The sequence below is a fragment of the Podarcis pityusensis genome, assembly GCF_964106645.2.
Source record: "Podarcis pityusensis genome assembly, chromosome: 9".
NCBI classification, from domain to species: domain Eukaryota; kingdom Metazoa; phylum Chordata; class Lepidosauria; order Squamata; family Lacertidae; genus Podarcis; species Podarcis pityusensis.
The window spans coordinates 42319183-42340010 of record NC_138034.1 but is presented as its reverse complement, the minus strand read 5'-3'; the positions used below and the strand labels follow the sequence as shown (position 1 = coordinate 42340010).

At 42.3% G+C, this 20828-nt stretch overlaps 1 protein-coding gene across 5 annotated transcripts in view; it reads right to left on the bottom strand.

Moving 5' to 3' along the window:
* MAML3 (mastermind like transcriptional coactivator 3) overlaps window positions 1-20828 on the bottom strand; it is a 266582-nt gene that overhangs the window by 122911 nt on the left and 122843 nt on the right. The window contains exon 1 of one of the 5 annotated variants that reach the window (XM_081021877.1): window positions 16717-16743. The exons of the other annotated variants lie outside the window; for them this stretch is intronic. Within the exon in view, the coding sequence (XP_080878003.1) occupies window positions 16717-16728 (12 nt within the window). The 5' untranslated portion in view covers window positions 16729-16743. Of the gene's footprint in view, window positions 1-16716; window positions 16744-20828 lie in introns of those variants that run through there. 5 annotated transcript variants of the gene reach the window in all.

The window sequence follows — 20828 nt, the reverse complement described above, 5'->3', positions numbered from 1 at the left end:
CAATACTAAATTATCTGCAAACTCAACTGGACCCCAGTGTAATGATTATGTCAGGGAAGAAATTTTGTCATTGGTCTCAGAGAGCTCTGCCCACTTCCTGTCTTTTGACTTCAGACTGAAATGCTGCCTTGCTCTTTATTTACACTCAGTTTCCATAGTCACGTCACTTAAAGAAGCAATTTCCCTGCTCATCCTATTAAAATATACTTCTGTTCATAGAGGTGTCTTTATTATGGATGCCCAAAGTTTATATCTAGAATATTTAGATAGTGATTATTTCACAAAAATAGATGGGGACTTGGCGGTTTATGATCCTCTCTACAATTCCTTGGCAGTAAATTCCATTTACAATAACAATACTTACTTTTAACTAAATGGGTTTCAAGATTACAAGGTAAACTTTGCATACCTTGAACAGCTGCTGGATTTATATATATGCCGCATAATTATGTGGCTCTTTATTTATGTGAGAGCTTAAGCTGTACATGGACTTCACTTTACTCTGTGTGAAGACTTGACCCTGTACTTCATATGAATGTATGGGACTCCCAAGATACCCCTAGAAGCAGGGGTATAGAGTCTCCTATCACTGCCCAGGGCAGCACACCCATGCTATGCCATTGCCTAGAAGATATTTAGGGGTTGCAGGGGGAAGGTTAGGGGGAGAACATTCCATTGTGCAGGCAGAAATCCTTGCGCTGACAAAACGTTCACATAGCGCTACATTGGATTCAACCTGGTATCTCCCCGAGTATCATATTTTTCACACCTAAAAAATGTTACGCAGCAACCTTGAGGGAACACATGCAGATCGTACACCAAAAAGCAGCAAAAAGGGGCAGGAAGGTCTGCTTATTGACTTGGGAATTGACCATAGAGGCCCTTAGAAAGATGCTAGCATGCTGGCCACTGTGGAAGTGAACAGCAGCAGTTGGTAGAGTGAGGTCAGTGTGGTGCATAACACAGGCAGTGCCAATCCAGTACTCTTGCTGGTGCAATTGCACCATGCAGACCTTACTACCTCCTCACTCCTCCCCGTCTCCATCCTGGCTTGCAGGAGTGACACAAGTGACCAGAGGTCAGGTGAATGCCACTGCCTACCTGACCACCTGCTACAGGAAGGGAAATAATTTCTAATTCTTTTGAACAATAAAAAAGAACCAGTGTTAACAAAAGAAAGTCTGAATCAACAGCAATGGAAAATGTATTGTTTTTAAAACAAACCCCCAAAACTGGATTGGTTGAAGGGAACCTAAAACCCTCCATGTTGTTGGATTACAACTACCATCAACTCTGAATGCTGGCCATACTCTTTGGAGCTGATGGGAGTTGGAATCCAACAACATCTGAAGATTAACCACTGCTGCCCTGAACTCTCGTGCATTTGAAGCTTCAAGGTATCTCCTTATAATTAATGACTCTAAGAATATCCCTGCTTACCTACAGCATGCATGTCTCCAAATTATACCAGTGACTAATACACATCTGGCTTGTCTGGACTTCATATAAAAACTACTGCATCTGATATTTACTTTGAGAAGAAAGTATTTTAAAACTGAAGCAAATGGATAAAAACGGACATAAAAGAGCCTTTAGGTTTATTACTAGTTGCTATCATAAATGACACCCCCTTTTTATTTCTTTTATTGATTTAAGCACAGTTAAGAATACACATCAACCCATTTGAACCACCTGGAGAATTTGCACAATAATATCCCTCGTTTATAGAAGCTAGTTCTATATCCAGTACTCTGTACATATTCAAGAGGCTAATGAAGTTTTACATACCATCCCATAACAGCCTTGTGCTTTTTGACAATCTTAAGAGTGTTTTCTATTTTTTTGTTTTTCTTTTGCTTAAAAAGAGCAAAACAATCACAAGCCCACAATGGTGTTTTCTATAGCTAGATCTTCACTGGGTAAACAAGATCCAAGGCAAAGTCACTGTGAGAGTTCAGCAGCTTACCACTAAAAGCTCCTAAAAGTACAGAGCTTTGTATGTTGTTTTCAGGTGTGTTGCGGAAATGTACCGCAGCACATCCACAAAGTGGGCTCCTGTTAATCCTTACTCTCATTAATGGACTTTCATTTGTATCTTTTCATCCTGTTGTGGTAAAAAAAAAAAATACATACTGCTCGGAATAGGTTTTGTCTGTCCAGAGACAAACAATTTTAGGATTATATTTATGTTGGCAATTAGGTCTTTTTCACTCAAAAACTCTTGTCCTTGCTGCATGCAACAACCACGTTACTCCCCTCTCCCACATCACATCTTGACTGACCACTATCTAAATTAGCTTCTTCAGGGGTTTGGAAGCACCTCAAAACACCTGTGTAAACTGAAAATCTACCTACAGAAGTACACCCACGCTCCCAAGGTAGAAGCCCTACATTAGCTTTCTGTATTCTCTCATGTCATAAAGGAGAGCAGCGGTGAGTCTCACCCTTTTCCCAGGTCACAGTTCCCATTGCCCTTCATGATTTGGAGCACAAATTGTAGTCCAACTGGAAGATGCCAAGTTGGTGGTGGCTGCTGTAACTCATGGAGGGCAATGGGGACTGCAACACAGAGGCAGAGCTGGTATGTTCTTCATCACCATGTGAGGCCTTTGGGATGCCTAAACCAGGCATAGGCAAACTCTGGCCCTCCAGATGTTTGGGACTACAATTCCCATCACCCCTAGCTAACAGGACTAGTGGTCAGGGATGATGGGAATTGTAGTCCCAAACATCTGGAGGGCCAGAGTTTGCCTATGCTTGGCCTAAACAGAGCTAGAGCCAGAGCTAGAGTTCTATACAACTGCCACAAGCACCTATTGGCTAGGATCTTTGGCCCGAACACGTACTGTTTTGGAAAAGCTTTGAAATAAATTTTTGAAGACACGTACTTTGGTATGTTTGGTACACAGAAGTGCATCACTTGTTGGCAAGTTAGTTTCTCTCTTTCCTCTTTACCTTTGAAGGAGGGAAACACGCTTCGTCATCGCAAACCAGAGTTATCTTTGTCTACTGCTGTAAGGGACAGTGATTAATAGTAGATCAGTCTGTTCACAGTAGCAAAGACATATGCACTTCTCAACAGCTTCCTTTCTTACAGAGATGGCCACTCATATGGAGACAAACACTACAATTCCCTGTGCACAGGTGGCAGTTCCATGCATTTAAGAACCCCCTTCTATGAGTGGTCTTCAGATCATGGCTTGAGTAATGTTTTGATTGAATAACTGCAAAGGAGCTGCATCTCTGCAGAACTAAGTAATGCCTGAGCAGGGTTTAAGACTGTAATTATGACCACAGCATCTGCCATTCCGGAAATCTTTCTTATTTTCTTTCAAGGCTAAAGAAGAAAAGAATGAATGGTGTAATACCCGAGCTTTGGTTGGTGGGTTTAGGGGCAAAGTATGTTTTTATCATTTATTTTCCATTGCTATTGTGAACGCCTTCATGTTTCTGCCTTCTGTGCAGTGTGCAGCTTAGTTTACTTGCTTGAATAATCTGTAACAATTTGCTCTACAGAGAAGTCTTACCAGTGAGCACCTGCTCTCTGCTTCTGGAAACTCTCTATAGCATAAGTGGATCTGTGGATAATTCTGCCGGCGGCTGAGGACTGGACTTGACGGTCTGCTAACTTCATGTCTTCTATAGGAGGTGGGGGAAATACTTTGTCCTTAGAGCCATTTTTTAAACCAGTGGTTAGCTCCCCTCATGGAAAAGGCACTTTACATACACCCAAAAGAAGCTCTGCCATTAGTGCCAGATTTTGTTAGAAAAAAGGAAAAAAGATACCAATTCTAGTCTCTTTCATCCAAGACAGCCACAGGTGTCACTTGGTTGCCAAACGCCTGCCTGAGGCTCTTCGGACTTTTGCTTCGTTAAGACATGGGCAGCAGGCTTCATAGAGCTTTTGCAGCACATATATTAGGTTTGGTTCCCTCCTCCCCAACTTCTTGTATTGTTTTTAAGTTTTAAGGTTATCATATCATTACTGAGGGCTCATCCACATTTACATTTCTCCCACTGCTTCTCCCAGGGGAAAACTGCTCCTTACCTTGAAATTGGAGAAAATGTCAATTGGGTTTTTCACAGATTGACATTTGTTCCAATACAGCTGTAAAGAGTGGATTTTCATGAGGAAGCGAAACAGAAAACCACTCGAACCGGTTTCTAGAAAGCACAGGACAAGTGGAAAACCAGTCGGATCCATGATTTTTCTATGCACAAGACAAGTGAAGTGGGGACGAGCCTTGAATTTGCTGCTGTTGCTCTGAGGATGATTTCAATGTTTTGTAAATATGTTTTTTTTAAAAAAAATGATGTAAGCCACTTTGTGGAAAGTCTTACACCCTTGCACTTTAGCAGAATCCAGAGACGGCTTTCAAAAATTCCACAGTATTTGATTTATGAGATTCCTCCAATGGAGGCCTGAAAACACTCCAAAGTGCTAATTTGTTTCAGCAGTAGCTTGCATTCATGGAAAGGGAATCAAGCCCATAAGACTACTACTGAAATTAGGACAATGAGAGCAGCATCTGCAGTTGCTAACATCGAAACTATTGTGACTGTTGAATGCAAACAACTTATTTTGTGCTACAAAGGCCACTGGCTGCTTGGTCTTCCAAGTGCCGTTTTAGAGCAAGCCCCAGTGAAGCAAATAAGCTGACAAAGAATGTCGAGGATCACAGCCGACAAGCTTTGAAAGAGATGGGGATGCCAAAAGGAAGGGCTTGTGTTTGACATTTTTTCCTGAGGGTATAACAGAATCTGTGTGCTCCGAGGAGGATAGCTTCAAGAACATGGACCAGAAGGTCAAACTACACCACAGGGGAAAAAAGGCATAAACACAGGAGTGGAAGAGACAAGCATATGGAACATCTCATCTGGTATACTGCCACACCACATAACAATAGATCTGGGTCTAAGTATTCCATATGTACAAAAAAACAACTGGAGGGAAAGGACAGCATGACTGCACCATCATCAAATATATACCGTAATAGCTTAAATCTCAAGATCATAGAATCGGTTCCTTTAAGGTGGAAGGTTATGAGCCACAATTTCTTACAGTGCCTCACTTTATCCCTCATTTTATCATCACAACAATACTGTGAAGTTGGTTAGACTCAGACATAACAAGTTGGCCAAGGTCGTAACTTTTTATTATGGGAGAGGTCTCCTTGCAACTCTGGAAAAGTGGCCTGTCTTGCCTTTAGAGCAGCAATTTTAAGGAGGAAAGTTTGTGGGGATGAGAAGTTACATTATTTCGGGGAGCAAAATCTTATCTGACTGCCTGGTTTAAATAATTACTTGAACTGTGTAACATTTTATGCATTTTAGTTTGTTTTGTAATAGTTTTAGCTGCACAAATAAAAAATATTTGTATTTGTGTGGCACAGCAGGTCACTACTCCTCATTCTTTTCACACATGCATGCTTCTGTTCCCCCACGATTCACCCATGAAAAAAGCAGAGCTGGTATACCACCCCAAATTTCAGCATTTTATGCCCACAGTTAAGGTTAAGGGGTCCGCAAAGGCATTTTTTTTCTGGAATCAAAAATCGCAGAAAGGAGCACTAAGCATGCACTATATTCCATCAGTTTTCTGAAGTGGCTTCTACATTGTATGGAAGCTCAGACATAATGTGGAAATTAACAGTTAGGGAAACATGTGAATGTAGCCCCAGATAGCACTATTGCACACCTATAAACCACAGAACATTGCATTTACTGGTTTGCAGAAGGAGCGATGCAGAATGTCGTCCCTTTCTTATTCAGTATTGTACTGGCTTTGCAGTTTATTCAGAGAATCCAAATTATACAATTGATGTGGCACCACAAGTTGACAAACTTCTAACGCAGGAACCTGGAGCCCTGAATACGGAGCCAAGTTAGCATTGCTAATGTAAATTTTAATTTTTCTCATTCAAACATTTGACCTCTTTCCACTAGCATCAAGGATGCACACCTCTTATCAACTATTGCGAAGTCTAATATCCTTACTTTTCTTTAGAACAAAAGCTAAAAACACATTTTGCTGACAAAGGGAAATGCAAAAGAAATGTTAATAAAAACACTACCCTAGCAGAATTTCCATAACCTAGAAAAATGAGTTTGCCCACTGGAGGGCTCTAATATTGTTTCAACTACCATAGAAACACATCAAAATGTTGAAACGGAAATTATTTCAATGTATGGGAATAGAGCATTCAAATATGTACAATATACCAAACTCCATGGATATGCATACATTTTAATGGAGGTCAGAAGGAATCTAACTGTGTTTTGCACTTCTAATACAAAAGAATGGTTTTTCTCTTTCTTCCAGTTCTTATGAATAACTTAATTAAGCATCCACCTGTTAACTTTTCTTTTGCACATTATCATAGAATGTTCACACCAGTGTAACAGAAACTAAAATAAATTATTTGTAATATTTATGCAGCAATACACAATTTTAACTTTGGGCTTAGGTCTGCTGTTTCATTTTTCAGAAGTGCCAGGTGTTCATGAACCTGGTGGCCCATCTCGGTTTATATGGCTGACAGAGTTGCTCAAGACTGGCTTGTGAACCACATGGCTAGACTTACCCCTGCAGTGAGCACATGCAGGAAAACATCTGCCTTTCCCCAGGACACTTTCCTAAACCCCTAAAGCACCCTTTCTCAACCTGTGGGTCTCCAGATGTTGTTGAACTACAACTTCCATCACCCCTAGCTAGCAAGGCCAGAGTTCAGGGATGATGGGAGTTGTAGTCCAACAACTTCTGGGGACCCACAGGTTGAGAACCACTGCAAGAATACAATACACTCACAAATAAAACCAGCACTACCTTTAGATCACAAAATGGGCTCCTCAATCAAAACTTGCATGTGAATAATCATAATCACAGCATTCCATTCCAGGCACATGAAACCAGTCGCAAGGCCTAAATTCAGGAATATAGGAAGCTGCCTTATACCAAGTGCGGTCCATTTATCCATTCAGCTCAATATTGTCTACATCAGTGTTTCCCAAACGTGGACTGTTTTTGGACTACAGTTCCCATCATCACTGACCACTGGTCTTGCTAGCTAGGGACGATAGGAGCTATAAACCAAAAACAGCTGGAGACCCAAGTTTGAGAAACACTGGTCTACCCTGACTGGCCGTGGCTCTCCAGGGTTTCAGACAGGGATCTGTGTGGAGATACTGCCAGGGATCTTTTGCATGCAAAGCCAATGCTCAACCACAGAGCTGAGGCCCTTTCCCCTGTTCATGCAACTTCTTCCTTAACAGCCACCTTGAGAAGGGAGGGTGGACGAAACGAGTAAACACTTCAACCCTCACCCCTTGACAGGGTCTGTCCACAAGTTTTGTTTTTGCTCCAGAATTTTCTGAGGGAGACAGAGCTACAGCTCCCAGAGTCTTCCAGGGTGGCCCCCGGCTTATTCCAAACAGTATATAACATCAGGATACAATTATTCAAATAATTCCTGTGCCTTAAGGCTTGACAGGAAACACTTTCCTCTCCCAGTACCATGCAATTGCTGTCCCCAAATCCTGCCACTGGTGCCTCAATAACAGCATGAAATGTAAGCTAGGGCAAAGTAACACCTTCTCTGGCAGAAAAGGCCTGTTTCATCCTCCATTTGCCAGGACAGGAAGTGGACTGGGGTGAAACGAGTGGGATACAAGTTCACAAATTTGTGAAAGAAGGATCTTAACATGTCAGGACTTTGCTGCAGGAAAATGCCCTTGCCTGTTCGTTTTTCAGAGTGTCACATGAGCGTTCATGCAGTTCAATGGATAAGTGTCGATTCCTTTACAATACAGAGTGTGCTGATTATTTTCAATAGAACCATGTAAAAATATTTTAAACAGTTCCAGAAACTGCACCAGGCATGATGCAGCAGAGTGGAATTCACACTTCTCTGAACTTTGCAATGCAGTTCCTCATTGGATCCTGGACGGTATTCTGCAGCTTCGGATGGTGCCTCCCATTGGCTCAGGGTCTAAACCAGGGGTCAGCAAACTTTTTCAGCAGGGGGCCAGTCCACTGTCCCTCAGATCTTGGGGGGGCTGGACTATTTTTTTGGGGGGGGGATGACTGAATTCTTATGCCCCACAAATAACCCAGAGATGCATTTTAAATAAAAGAACACATTCTACTCATGTAAAAACATGCTGATTCCTGGACCATCCAAGGGCTGGATTTAGAAGATGACTGGGCCAGATCTCGCCCCCGGGCCCTAGTTTGCCTACCCCGGTCTGAACCTTCTGACCACCTCCCCCCAGGGCAAAGGGCCATCCTGTCTGCCCAGATCAACCTTGCCTCTTGTTACCTTTCAACTACCTTTCAAGCGTCACCTTTCCCCACTTTTCTTCCAAAAGGCAGCCAAGGAGGGAAAATCTGGAAGGGACAGGATGGGTCTTGCTCCCGGGTGAGATGGTCTGAATGTTTAGAACTTGCCTGTTGAGCAAGTGGGAGGTGCCATCCCCAGCTGCAATATGGCCTCCAGCAAGCGCTAAGAATAGGAATTCATGGTAAGTGTTTCCACTTGTTCTATAACCAAAAAATGCATATTTTAGTGAAAAAGGCATTCTATTAGGGAAAATTGCTTGCAAAAACATGAACATTAGTCAAAACTGCATATAAAAAATAGAGAACTAAAACGGTAATGAATTTTCATGAGGATTTTAAAAAATAAGAATTTGCAAGTTGCTGCAGAAATCATAAAAGCATAGAATTGTAAGTTGGATAAATAAGGAAGTGGGAGAACCATCCATAATTTCAACAGTTCTGAAGTTATCATTGGCCATATATACCCTTTACTAAATGCAATGCAGCTTACTTTAAGAATATACAAAATGTGAAATCTCCCTTACGTTCAGTATCTGGCATTCTCATACATTAAAATAAATTTCACTTGTGTATATAGCCTTAAACTGCCTTCCTATTTTTTTCAAGACTGGGGGAAGGGGAGAGGAAGAGAAATCTTGGTATGAAATCATTTCACAACAAACCAAATTTTATAACCTTCCTGAAAGATTAAAGGAAATTTATTAGAAAGTTGGACGTGCTAGTTGGTGCTGCTTTGAGAAACCCAACATGACATTCTTCAGGGTTTTCCTTTTAATTTAATGTACTATATCAGGCTGATATAGGAAACATTATGGCCTTTTGGCTTCTTGCCTGAGCAAATAATTATTTCTGCTGCTTAGGAAAAACACCTCCTCTCGCTCCACTTGGTAGCAAAGGGAGATATCAAGGATCTCACTTTAAAACATCCAGGCTGCTCTTTTGGAGCCCTTCATCCAGTACATGCTAACGCCGTTCTGCTGGGAGATTGCTATTCTAACATAATGAGATATTAATGAGCTTTGCACATGTTCCAACCCGCAACAGCCTCCCCCCCTCTTTCCCACAAAACTAGAGATTCTCGTCCTGTTTTTTTCTGACACTGCAGTTGTGCTTCTCTCCCCTTTCTCTCCCCATCCCCGTTCTCCGCCCTCCCTGCCTCCCAGCACTGCTGCACAGTTTGCCTTAAGCTGCCAGCACTAAACAGCACCAAATGGGCTGGCACCGTCTTGTTTCCTGGCCTAATGGATGCTTGTTTAAACACTGGGGCTGTTTGCATTGCTGCAGCTCACTGCATGTTAAACACAGTCCTCTGAAACCCTACGCCAATCCAATAAAGGTATCAGCAGTACAGCGTGGGGAGGCAATTACTATAAGGTCCCAAGCGAGCCTTCTAAGCTCTAGGAAGGAAAATTTGATCGAACAACTAAAAGGAAAATCTGATTCGGCTCAGCATCACGTGGAAGACGCAAGGCTTAACTGCAGCCAGGTCTGTGGAGGGCAGAGAGAAATCAATGGAAGAGCTAGTGAGAGCAAATGCACATTGTTAAGAGGGGCTTTAAGCATTTGCCTGTTAGAAATGCCATCTGCTGCATATACCAAGAGATCGGCTCCCTTCTCTCTCTTCCCTTTGAAATCCTAAAAGATGCGGAGGCTTTTATTTTTTTAAATTTTATACCGTGCAGCTTCCCCTGCAGGCCTCTCATCAATCTTTAAAACAATTCTCTTCTGATAAAGGTCCCTTTTCCAGTGCAATATCATTGTAATATCAAAGGGGTGAGGTAAAGAGATGAAAACCAGAATGACAAAGGACTCGTTATAGATATAGATATATATATCTATATCTCCACCGGCCTATTTTTCAAAGACTCTCCCCTAATGATAGTCAATATTTGAAGGAATCAGCTCTCCACCTTTGCAGGGCCAGAAATCCAGGAAGGGGGAGAAAAAGCTGCATATCAATTCGTTTTAGCTGAGAAACAAAGACATTTCCAATGCGGGAGGGGGGACCCCACTTCCTCTGTTTGAAATAGATAATGGAAAAGTGCGGAAACTGTTGCTTCTTAGTTCCGACTTACTTTAACAGCTTCTAAACCAGGGCTTGCTCCAAAGGGCACTTTTGCTGATGAGATGGAAAGTTTCCCCAAGTGCCTGTCATGGATACATTCATTATGAAGGATTTAGGAGCATAAGACATACCACACAGAACCAAACCAACAGTCCATCTAATTTGATTTCCTGCCTCCAGCAATAGATCCCTCCACCAATACTGGCAAGGAAAAGGCAAAATCCCCTCGCCTGCTTCAAATGCAGCCAGCTGGTTTTTACTGTGTTGGTTGATTTCTGCTTTCAAACTGCAGTAGTGATTCGTGGATGTGCCTCATCTGGCAATGGCAGTTCATTTTTGCCCTGGGAAATTGGCAGACCTTTGTGCTGACCAGCAGCAGCCTGGCTAGCGGGTTCAAACTTTGACTCAAACCAAGTGAAGTACCTCTCACAGCATCATAAATCCAGTGTGATCCAGAGCAGAGGATGATGCCAAGGAACTATTGAACTCAAGCATGGGGCAGCTTTCTGGATTGAAGGAAGCAGCCCTTTCTGAAAATATTGCTAAGAAGTGCATATATTTTCAGGAGTCTGAATCCCTGGTAAAGTAACAGGGAAAAGCCTGCCTGAAAGTCATACCTAACTTTATATCTTAGGCTCACTCAACTTCTAAAGTTTAGCACTTAAAAAAGAGGATTAAAATAATATACAATGGAACATGATGTTCTTGGGATGCTACTGCTGCAAAGGAGATGGAGAAGCAGCTGAGATGTATTGGAGAGTGAACAGAGAGAAAATGTATCTGTGTCCCACAAGCAAAGTATACGAACAGAGAGAAAATGTATCTGTGTCCCACAAGCAAAGTATACGAACAGAGAGAAAATGTATCTGTGTCCCACAAGCAGAGTATACAGCAGATGGGACAGAAAAAACTTCTGCTTAAGTACTAACAAGAGGAGAAAGACAAGAAAACAAAATGAAATATCAATGTCAGATCAAAGCAAAGGCCTGGAACACAGAGGCCCAACTCTGCAAGGGGTTAGATTTTCCAACACAGATTTGCTTGTCCATCCATGCTGATGAAAGTGTGCTGAATTTCCCCCCACACATCATGCATTCTAATATAAAGGCTGGGGAAATAGGGGACTTATTAAGCATTAACACATTAACCACTCAATGCATTGGTGATCTGTAGCAGTAATCCTTGGCAGGCAACTCTGATTAGGGAAGGTGCTCCCTTGAGCTACAGTCTCATGGCCGGAGTAATTTCTTAAGGAATAGCTCATCTTCCCTGCTTTTCCTTTATGATTCTCACTGTGTAACCTGTGTACATGGGAAATACACATTTTCCTATTTTACAACATGTATACATCATGAAACATGCACATGAACAGGTGTAACTCCCAAGGAATAAAAGTATCATATGGATGTTTGAAGTCAAGTAAGGTGGATGATATTCTCCCACCTATTTAATTTTGCTGACAGGGTACTTTTTGAGCAGAAAGTAATACAGTAAATTAGCCTTACTCCTTTGCCTGTGAAAAGGTATGGATAATGAAAGGAATTCATGAGACGTTCCTGATAGGTATTAGCTTTCTGATCTGTATTCACTGCATGTGTTCGTGTGTGTTTAACGTCTGTTTGCCAAGTTGGGTTATGCAAAAGTCATGCCAAAGGCATTAAAAAGAAGATGGGAAACACTGCTTGTCTTGCCACTTTTACAGGTGTGTATAACACACCAGCATGTGGGTGAGACAAGCACATACATTGTTAAAAGAGTATGAGACATTTGGAAATACATAAATGGCCTGACTTCCACTGAAACTGCCCTTGGCAGACCCACCTCTGTTAATGCAGGTCTGTTCTAATCATGTATAAGATATGTGTGGCAGGGCAGAAGGAGAGTATCCAAGTTAAAAGTGCAAAGTGGGTGTGCTCATGGTGATTCTTGAATCTTCCTCCCTTTCATAGCTTAATGCCTTTGAAGTCTGTCGTGCAAGTTAAAAAAATATTCAGACCCAGCCAGGTTACAAGAAGAGAGACAAGCCCAGCTGGGAGAACATCACCTTGAAGACTACACTGAACAAAGAAATGCCCCTTTTCCTTTTTAAATTTGCCCCCCGTCCAACCTCACACTTAATATGTGATTGGGCAGACTTCTGTTTGAAGAAATGTGTCTGCTGCTATCATACCTGATTTGGCTCTAAATAGTTTCTCATTTGCTACTATGTTGAAGACCTGATTTGTGGTTGTATGTGTTTATGTCTACATGAAGCACTATGAAGGCTTTAACAGGGTTCCTGCACCATTAATTAAAATTTTCTGTTGAAAGGGCTTGCCCATTTTACTGCTTCCATTGGAAGAAGCACATCTACATCTAACCATGTCACTTCTGTCAGAGCCTGTCCAGAAAGAGTACAAACACTAGGAAGAAAACTTTGTCCTATCAATGCTCCAATTAGAAGTTAGGAAAAACATAGGCTCAAAAAGATGAGGCACAGAGTTGCAGTGGTCGGCTTTAAAGAAGAGGAGATGCTAGGAGAAAGCTCCCTCTTGTCTCCTGGGCTGCCTCTTTATGACACAGTGGGACAGCTAATCAGCAAATGCTCAAGGCCAAGGGGGAAAAAATGTGGACACTCCTTTCATTTAAGCAAGAGACTGGAGTATCATTAGCTAGGCCACAAAACCAGAGCCCTAAAGACTCAGCATGTGGACTCCAGCAACTTCTATTCTTCATTTCAGGTTTCCTCCAATTTTGCAGATGCTTTTAATTCAGTGGGTTCTTTCTCTCTCTCCCTCTCCCTCTCCCTCTCCCTCTCCCTCTCTCTCCCTTTCCCTCCCTCCCACACATTATGAGACATATGCACAAATACATGAGTCTCCTGCGAGGCTGGGGCTGTGCGAAGTAAGGAAGGTCCCAGGAGCAGCAACGTGTGGGCTTTTTGCCAAGCTATTCTGATGGTTGAGACTGTCATGATCCCATCAGGACAGCCCATGCCTGCTAAATATTTGCCTAATCCAACATGGCCACTGATACTTAGGGTCTTATAATAATAAATATTATTATAACAGGCAGCTCTTGACACTCAGTGCTATTCAGCTTCCTGAGGTCAGCCTCAGATTTTGTTTGAAAACAAGGAGTTCAGGCATGCGTGTTGTAGGGTACTCAGAGAAAGAGAGAGAGAAAGAGAGAAATGGATCACCCGAGTCCCTTTCCCCACAGAGGCTTACAATTCCTGTCCCTGCTGGAAATACTTTTGCAAGAAAACAAACAAACATTGGGTTCCCACAGCTCCTTCTCACAGAAAGACAGCACATCACTCACTGATCCTTCTGCTCCCTGTTCTTCCTCCAGAGATTCATATGTTCCTCGAGTAGTAGTGGACACTTCAGTAATATCTTTTTTTCTCCTTGTCATCCAAACACTCTTATAACATTACACAGCCAAAAAACAAATAAAGTAAAAATGAACTAGGCAGAGGGAGAATAACCCTTCAGAACAAAACTGAAGAACCACTTTCTGAAATAAGAATCAGAGAAATCAGAGAACTGAATGACATATTGTAGTCTACTCCCAACCACTATACTCAACCGAAGAGTGGAAAGTTCATTTCATAAAAAAAGGAAATAGTTGTCAGTTGAAGTTCAACACGTCAAAAAAGGAACTAAGTCCACTTCACATTCATAGATCATAGAATCATAGAGTTGGAAGAGACCACAAGGGCCATCGAGTCCAACCCCCTGCCAAGCAGGAAATTCGCCCCTTCACAGAACAAACCAGTTCAGTCCATGGTTCAATTCAAGTTCATCCAAATGTTCCCCAACAATTCCACCCATCCCCCAAGAATTTGGAACATTATTATTTGGAACATATTATTTGGAACATATTATTCATATGTTTGATTTATTAACCACCTTCAAAACCACCATCTCAAAGCAACTTCTATATAAGATCATTAAAAACACAAAAATGACAAATACACTTAAAACCAGACAAAAAAACCTAACCAATAGACATTCATGGTAAAGACTCATTTATCCAGCTGGAAAAGCCTGTCAGAACAAAAGTGTCTTCAGGTGTTTCCAGAATATTCAGGCCATAGCTGTCAACCTTCCCTTTTTTGCGGGAAATTCCCTTATTCCAGCGTCGTTTCCTGCTGCTTCCCACTGCTATCCCGGATTGTAGACTGCCCCCGGGACAGGTGAGGCTGCTGATCCCTTATTTTTTGAGGCTGCTGAGAACTTATTTTCAAATCTGAAAGTTGACAGCTATGATTCAGACAGAAGGCACCTGTCTTATCTTGATAGGAGTAGCTGCACTAAAAGGGGGTGTCTTCACACATTACAAAATGTCACATGTCATGGCTGTATTCCATGTGTGCCTAAAAGGTGCAACACTGTCAGATGCTGGTGGTGGTTGCTCATGAGTAACCAGGCAGGACTCCGACCTGTCTTTTACAGGTTTTATTGTGCAAACTATTTACAGTGCAGATCCACAAAGTTCATGTCCGTCTTAGTCACTTGCAGAATCCGGGAGTGGCCCCTTCCGGCTTCTCCCCCAACACAGGAACTTTTGCACCCCAAGCCTCCTCCTCCCCTCATTGCATTTCACCCCTCTGCTCAAGCTGGGTGACGGAAGTGACGTGCATCCCTCCTGGCCAGCCTGGCGAGGTGAGGCACTGGGGCTCTCAGCAGCATCCTCGAGCCCTTTCCTCGCTTGGCTGGCCCCTTCCCTCTCTTCTCCACAGGGGATGTGGCTCTTCCCACCGCTGGACAAGGAGCTGCTCCTCAGGAGTTTCGGAGGCTCTCTGTATCCCAACGGGCCCCCTGCCTCCTTGCCCTGTTCCGATGGCAGTCTCCTGACAAACACTTTCCCCCCTCTTTTTAAATGTAACATATATGCTACTATAAGGTCTCCACAACACATGTATAAACAGTGTGCATTTAGTAGGTAGGTATGTGGCCACAAGCATTGTGACGTGTGAAGCAGCTCTGATTTTCAAACTTCAGAGCTTCTCTCAAGACACACTTTTCAGCATCAACCATCTGATGTATAAGAGAGCTACCATTATGCAACTGAACCAATGCTTAGAGAAGCATCTCTTGGCTTTGCTAAGTACTTAAGGCCCAAGGCTGTACATTAATGTGAACATCTGTTTGATTTTCATTATTAATCATGCGTTTTCACTTATGTCCATCCTCCTTAGCAAGCCATTGCCCTTCCCTACACAGCACATCTCTATTCACAGCCATATGAACCAAAGCAAATCAAGCCCTTTTCTCCAAACAAAGCCCTATGAATACTCAGGAGTTTATTAGCAATGACTCCAAGCAAAGGAATGCTTTAACAAAGCAAATGCACAGAAGAAAGCAACCGTGCCACGTTCACTGGAAGGAAAATGTTTTGCCCCTTATGAACGCCATCTTGCTTTATTTGCACCAAGAGGAGGGAAACTTTTCCAGCCCAGGGGCCAGATTCCCTCAGGGGCAAACTCCCAAGGACCACATACCACAGCAATGGACAGAGCCAGAGGCAAAAGTGGGTGAAACGATGGATAGGACTCTTATCTCTGTAGGTCATATTCCAGCCACACACAACCAAAGGTTTCTACATCCAGTCAAGCAAGCAGCAGCATCACATCCCAATGTCTTATTTTTGCCAGGCAAACACACTCTAGGAGGCCACAGAGAATTGGTGAAGGGAGAGCTCCAAGGGCCAGAGGGCTGCATTTTCCCCTGGGCCTGAAGTTCCAGACTCCTGACTTACACCAAGGAAGGCCTTCTGTATTCCTGGGCAGGGTGGGGGACCACTCTGTCTTTGTGAGATAGGCCAAAGGTTTATTTTACCACTCAAACCACATTCAGAGCATTTGAACTCAGGTCTAGCTGGGGTAATACCAGGCAGATGCAGGATATGTGCATGTTATTATGTTAAAAGGGCAGCATGTGGAACATGTGCCAGAGATACCTGGAATCAACCATGACCTACAGTAAACTGTAAGTACAGACACGGCCTTTAGATAGTGGGCCAAATGGCATGACTGATTCAGAATGATAAAGCTTGCACGTGAAGACATGCTTTTACTCAAGAACTAGTTTTCTAAGCTTGTCCAAAGCAAATGTGCTTTTGAAAACATGCCAATGCTTTAGCATAAAGTAAAATCCAATATTTAACACAGGTTAATAGCTTCATGTTAAGCTCACATACTCTTCATTGTACAGTAGAGGGTGGATCAAATAATTTTGAGCCACATATGTTAGCTACATCTTATCAAAGGTATATTAATTCCAAGATGCATGTACATGTATATATCTATATATCTATATCCTACTACCTTTAAAATCATTTTTCATGTCCAGGTGGCTTAGAATCTGCACTTCTTTTTTGTAACCTATTCCCAAGCTCCATGCAAGCAAAATATGTACAGATGAAACATAAATTCTGTTTCAAAATATGGTCCGTAACCAGAAAACAGGAAACAAATATTTTAAATAAGAGCAGTCCAAGAATATACTAGAATACTCTACTAAAACAATGTTCACCCCCCCCCACAGCCCCCAGCAAGCTAAGATGGCCACTTTATTATTAGTATTATTGCATTAGAGATTTTAGCCGTTCTTAATAGCCCATGTGTCAGGCCATGGCCTCCTCTGCATTTAAAACACATTATAAATTATTGTTTGCAGCTCAAATTTTATTCTGCAGGGACTGTGGCAAATGCCACTTATGCAGCTCTTCTGCCCATAAGGTAAACAGCCTGGATAAGATCGCTGTACCATGCTAATGGCAGTAATCTTCCAATCCCATAGGGCCAGTTTAAATGGTTTACCTTAGACATGTGAATTTATGTTGTTCTATTATGAGAACTTTGGGGGGGAAGAGGGGAGTTTTCACCAGGTGACAGACTGCCCTACCACATAATATATCATTAAAAAGGAAAACATCTGGCTGCTTTTTTATGCCAATAACCAGGAAAATTAGTGAGAGATTAAATTTAAAATCTATACTGTGGGAAGTAGTATTGCTCCTATTTTGACATCCTACCTAATTTTCAATTGTCCTTGACTAACATAAGCTCACGCTGAATTTTGTCATTCATGTGTGTGTGCGTGGTTTAAGAAAAAATAAAATGATATAATTTTGATTTAGTTGGATTGCTCTTTAAGGCATTGACTCTCCTATGGATATCACAATAATAAGCTGCAGTAAGCCCCCAGGCTTGCATGTCCACAGTTTCTCCTGCATAGCCAAGAGGAAAACTTCAGAAGCTTATACTTTTGCTTCTATTTCCAGGTGATTAGCATCATGAAGCTGCTTATGAAGTCTGCCTATGTAAGCTAACCATGTTTAGTGCAAACTATGGGCAGCCCTGTTGAGTGCGCAAGCGGACCGGGGCTTCTTCATGGCTCTGTCTCAGTTCTGGAACTGCCTCCCTATAAATGCGAGGAGGGTCTTGACCTGGATGGGCTTCTGACAAATGGTGAAGGCTTCCTTACTCTCCCAAGCTTGCAGAGGCCACATTTAGTTCAACTTAACTTTCTTCTACTGTCTAGCCCTCCTGTTAGATTGTTATGATTCCATTGCTCATTTAATTGTACTTTAATCAGTTTCAGTAATTTCCATTGGAATGTATGGTTTTGACACAAACCACTCTTTGATATAAACTGTATGTTTTTTAAAAAAATGAAAAGCAGTATACAATAATACAAAATAAATGAATAAACAAATCATGCACACCCCTCGGTTTGGACAAAAGGCAAAGCAGAAAACCACAGTTTATATAACTGAAAGTAACTTTTCTGCCATGCTCTTTGAGACTGTGTGTGGGGAGGAGACGGGAGGGGAAATGCATGCAAACCTGAGGCTCACAGTAGTTCATGTGCATCACAATAAACATGTCTGTTTATCAGTAAAGGTAAAAAAAAAGAAAAAAGGTAAAGGACCCCTGGATGGTTAAGTCCAGTCAAAGGTGACTACGGGGTGGCGGCGCTCATCTCACTTTTATCAGTAACACCCTTCCACCTTTTATGTGTCCCTTAAAAGGAAAACATTTGCTAAAGATACACACATGCACACATTTAACAACAATATAGCATTTATACAGAGCTGCCTTTACTAAGATGTGTGTTGGAGAGGAGGAATGTAAGAAACAAATACAGGCTGCCATTGGTAAAGAGAACATGAATCACTCCCTAAATGTGACTAGATTCCCTGTTCTTGATGGTGCCCATATTAACATAAAGCAGGGCTTAGCAACCTTTTTCAGCCGTGGGCCGGTCCACCGTCCCTCAAACCTTGTGGGGGGCTGGACTATATTTTGGAAAAAGAAATGAACTAATTCCTATCCCCGACAAATAACCCAGAGATGCATTTTAAATAAAAGCACACATTCTACTCATGTAAAAACACGCTGATTCTGGGACTGTCCGCGGGCCGGATTGAGAAGGCGATTGGGCCGGATCTGGCCCCCGGGCCTTAGTTTGCCTACCCCTGCCCTAGTGCCTCAGTCCAGAAAAGCCTGTATGATTTAAAAGGATAGTTGTGGCCAAACCACAGGGGGAGCCAAAGCAGAGCAGACTTGCAGCCAGCTAATCTTCCTCACATTCAAGGAGGCTTCCTCCGAAAGGCTTGTGACTAAAATTCAGGGTAGATAACAGAAGTTATCAGAGCACTACAGCCAGAGAACTAAATTTCAAACTAGTACTTTAAACCAACATTACCAGTTTACACACACAGTGTTTATTTCAGTGAGCGGAAGGCTGGGAGAAGACTGTAAAACCACAAGGCTGCTATCATTGGCCCTTGAAGGAATCCTTTTTCAAATTGCACAAAATCCATGTGTGTCGGAGCTTTGCTGCTGTTACAAAACCATCGCAAAAATAGCAGCCAAATTCTGCTAAACACACACACACACACACACAGAGAGAGAGAGAGAGAGAGAGAGAGAGAGAACCTTTACAAAAGCAAAGTTTATAGCATGCTATAATTAAGCTCACATCCTGATAGAGGGAGCATGAAGTTTTATTCTAAATATAGCAGAAGTCCTCTTTATTGCACAAGTCTCCCCTCCTCCCTCTTTTAAAGTGAAATGTAAAAAATGAGTCACTGATATTGTCAGTGGCCTCCTTACCATTTAGATTTACAAAACAAATCAAGAAAAAAACTAACTAAAACAGAAGGCTTTTGTTTCCTCTCTTTTCTTTTTAGCAAAGTGTTACTTTGAGTTTTTTAAAGGGACGGGCAGATAAGAGATTATACAGCAGCAGTGCTCAGTGGATCAAACCCCATACTGTATATAAATAGCTGAAAATAAATAAATAATACTAAATAATAATAAATGTTATCCAAGGCAGACAACTAATCTTGTGCTATAATACTGACACTTTTAGCAACTGTTTTGTTTGCTGCAATATACTTTCTATGTGGATGCTCAGATGTTCACCATTAATACAGGAAAAATCTTCCATGTGGATTTCCTAAGACTGAAACTTGTCAAAGGGATGAGCTGCTCTGTGATGATCTGGAAACATTTTCTAGAAAGGTGGCTATTGCTAATGCACTAGTGGGCTCAAAGCACAGAAAATGGAAGTGACAAAAGAGAGCAGCATTAAGGACATGGAGCCTGTTATTGCTGCAAAGTGCAAGGTTCTTGTGAACCACAAGCGTGGGCCCTGCAAGAAGACGCTTGCTGCACTGAGAAAGGCATGGAGCAATGCCTAGCTGGTTGCTAGACGATGTACCAGAGCATTCAACTCACTGCTGACAGTAGTAACACTTGCAAATTGTACAAAAGCACGAAGACAAGCTTTGGACCAACAATCAGGAAAAACTGCACGGCTGTAAACTTTGACGGAAGAGATCATCACAGACCGGATGGCATGGGATGGGGCAGGACAGAATCCCAACAGAAGTGCTGAAAAGCAGCTTCAATTCCCCTCTCATGACACACCTCCACGGCTTTCTCTTGCCGTGTTGAAAAAAGGATCTGTGCCACAAGACATGCATCTCCCCAGCATTGTGACCCTCAAAGAACAAAGACGACTGCTATGATTGTAACAACTGCCACGGAATCTCCATGCTGTGGGGAAAGCCTCTGCCCATGAAGGTCTCAACAGATTACAGTCACTCACTGACAGGGTCTATCCCGCACCTGAGCTTTAGAACTCAAGAGGTCAACAGTCAACATGATTTTCTCACTGCACAAGCTACAGAAGAAATGTCAACAGCATAGACACCCCTTGTACATTGTCTTCATACATTGTTTCCTGCTTGGCAGGGGGTTGGACTCGATGGCCCTTGTGGTCTCTTCCAACTCTTTGATTCTATGATTCTATGATTCATAAACCGGATGAAGACCTTTGAGCTACTCAGCCACTGCTCAACCAGACAGGGTGCTCACTTAAGCTTCACAAGATGATGGTGTCCTTCCATGAGAACATGCACATG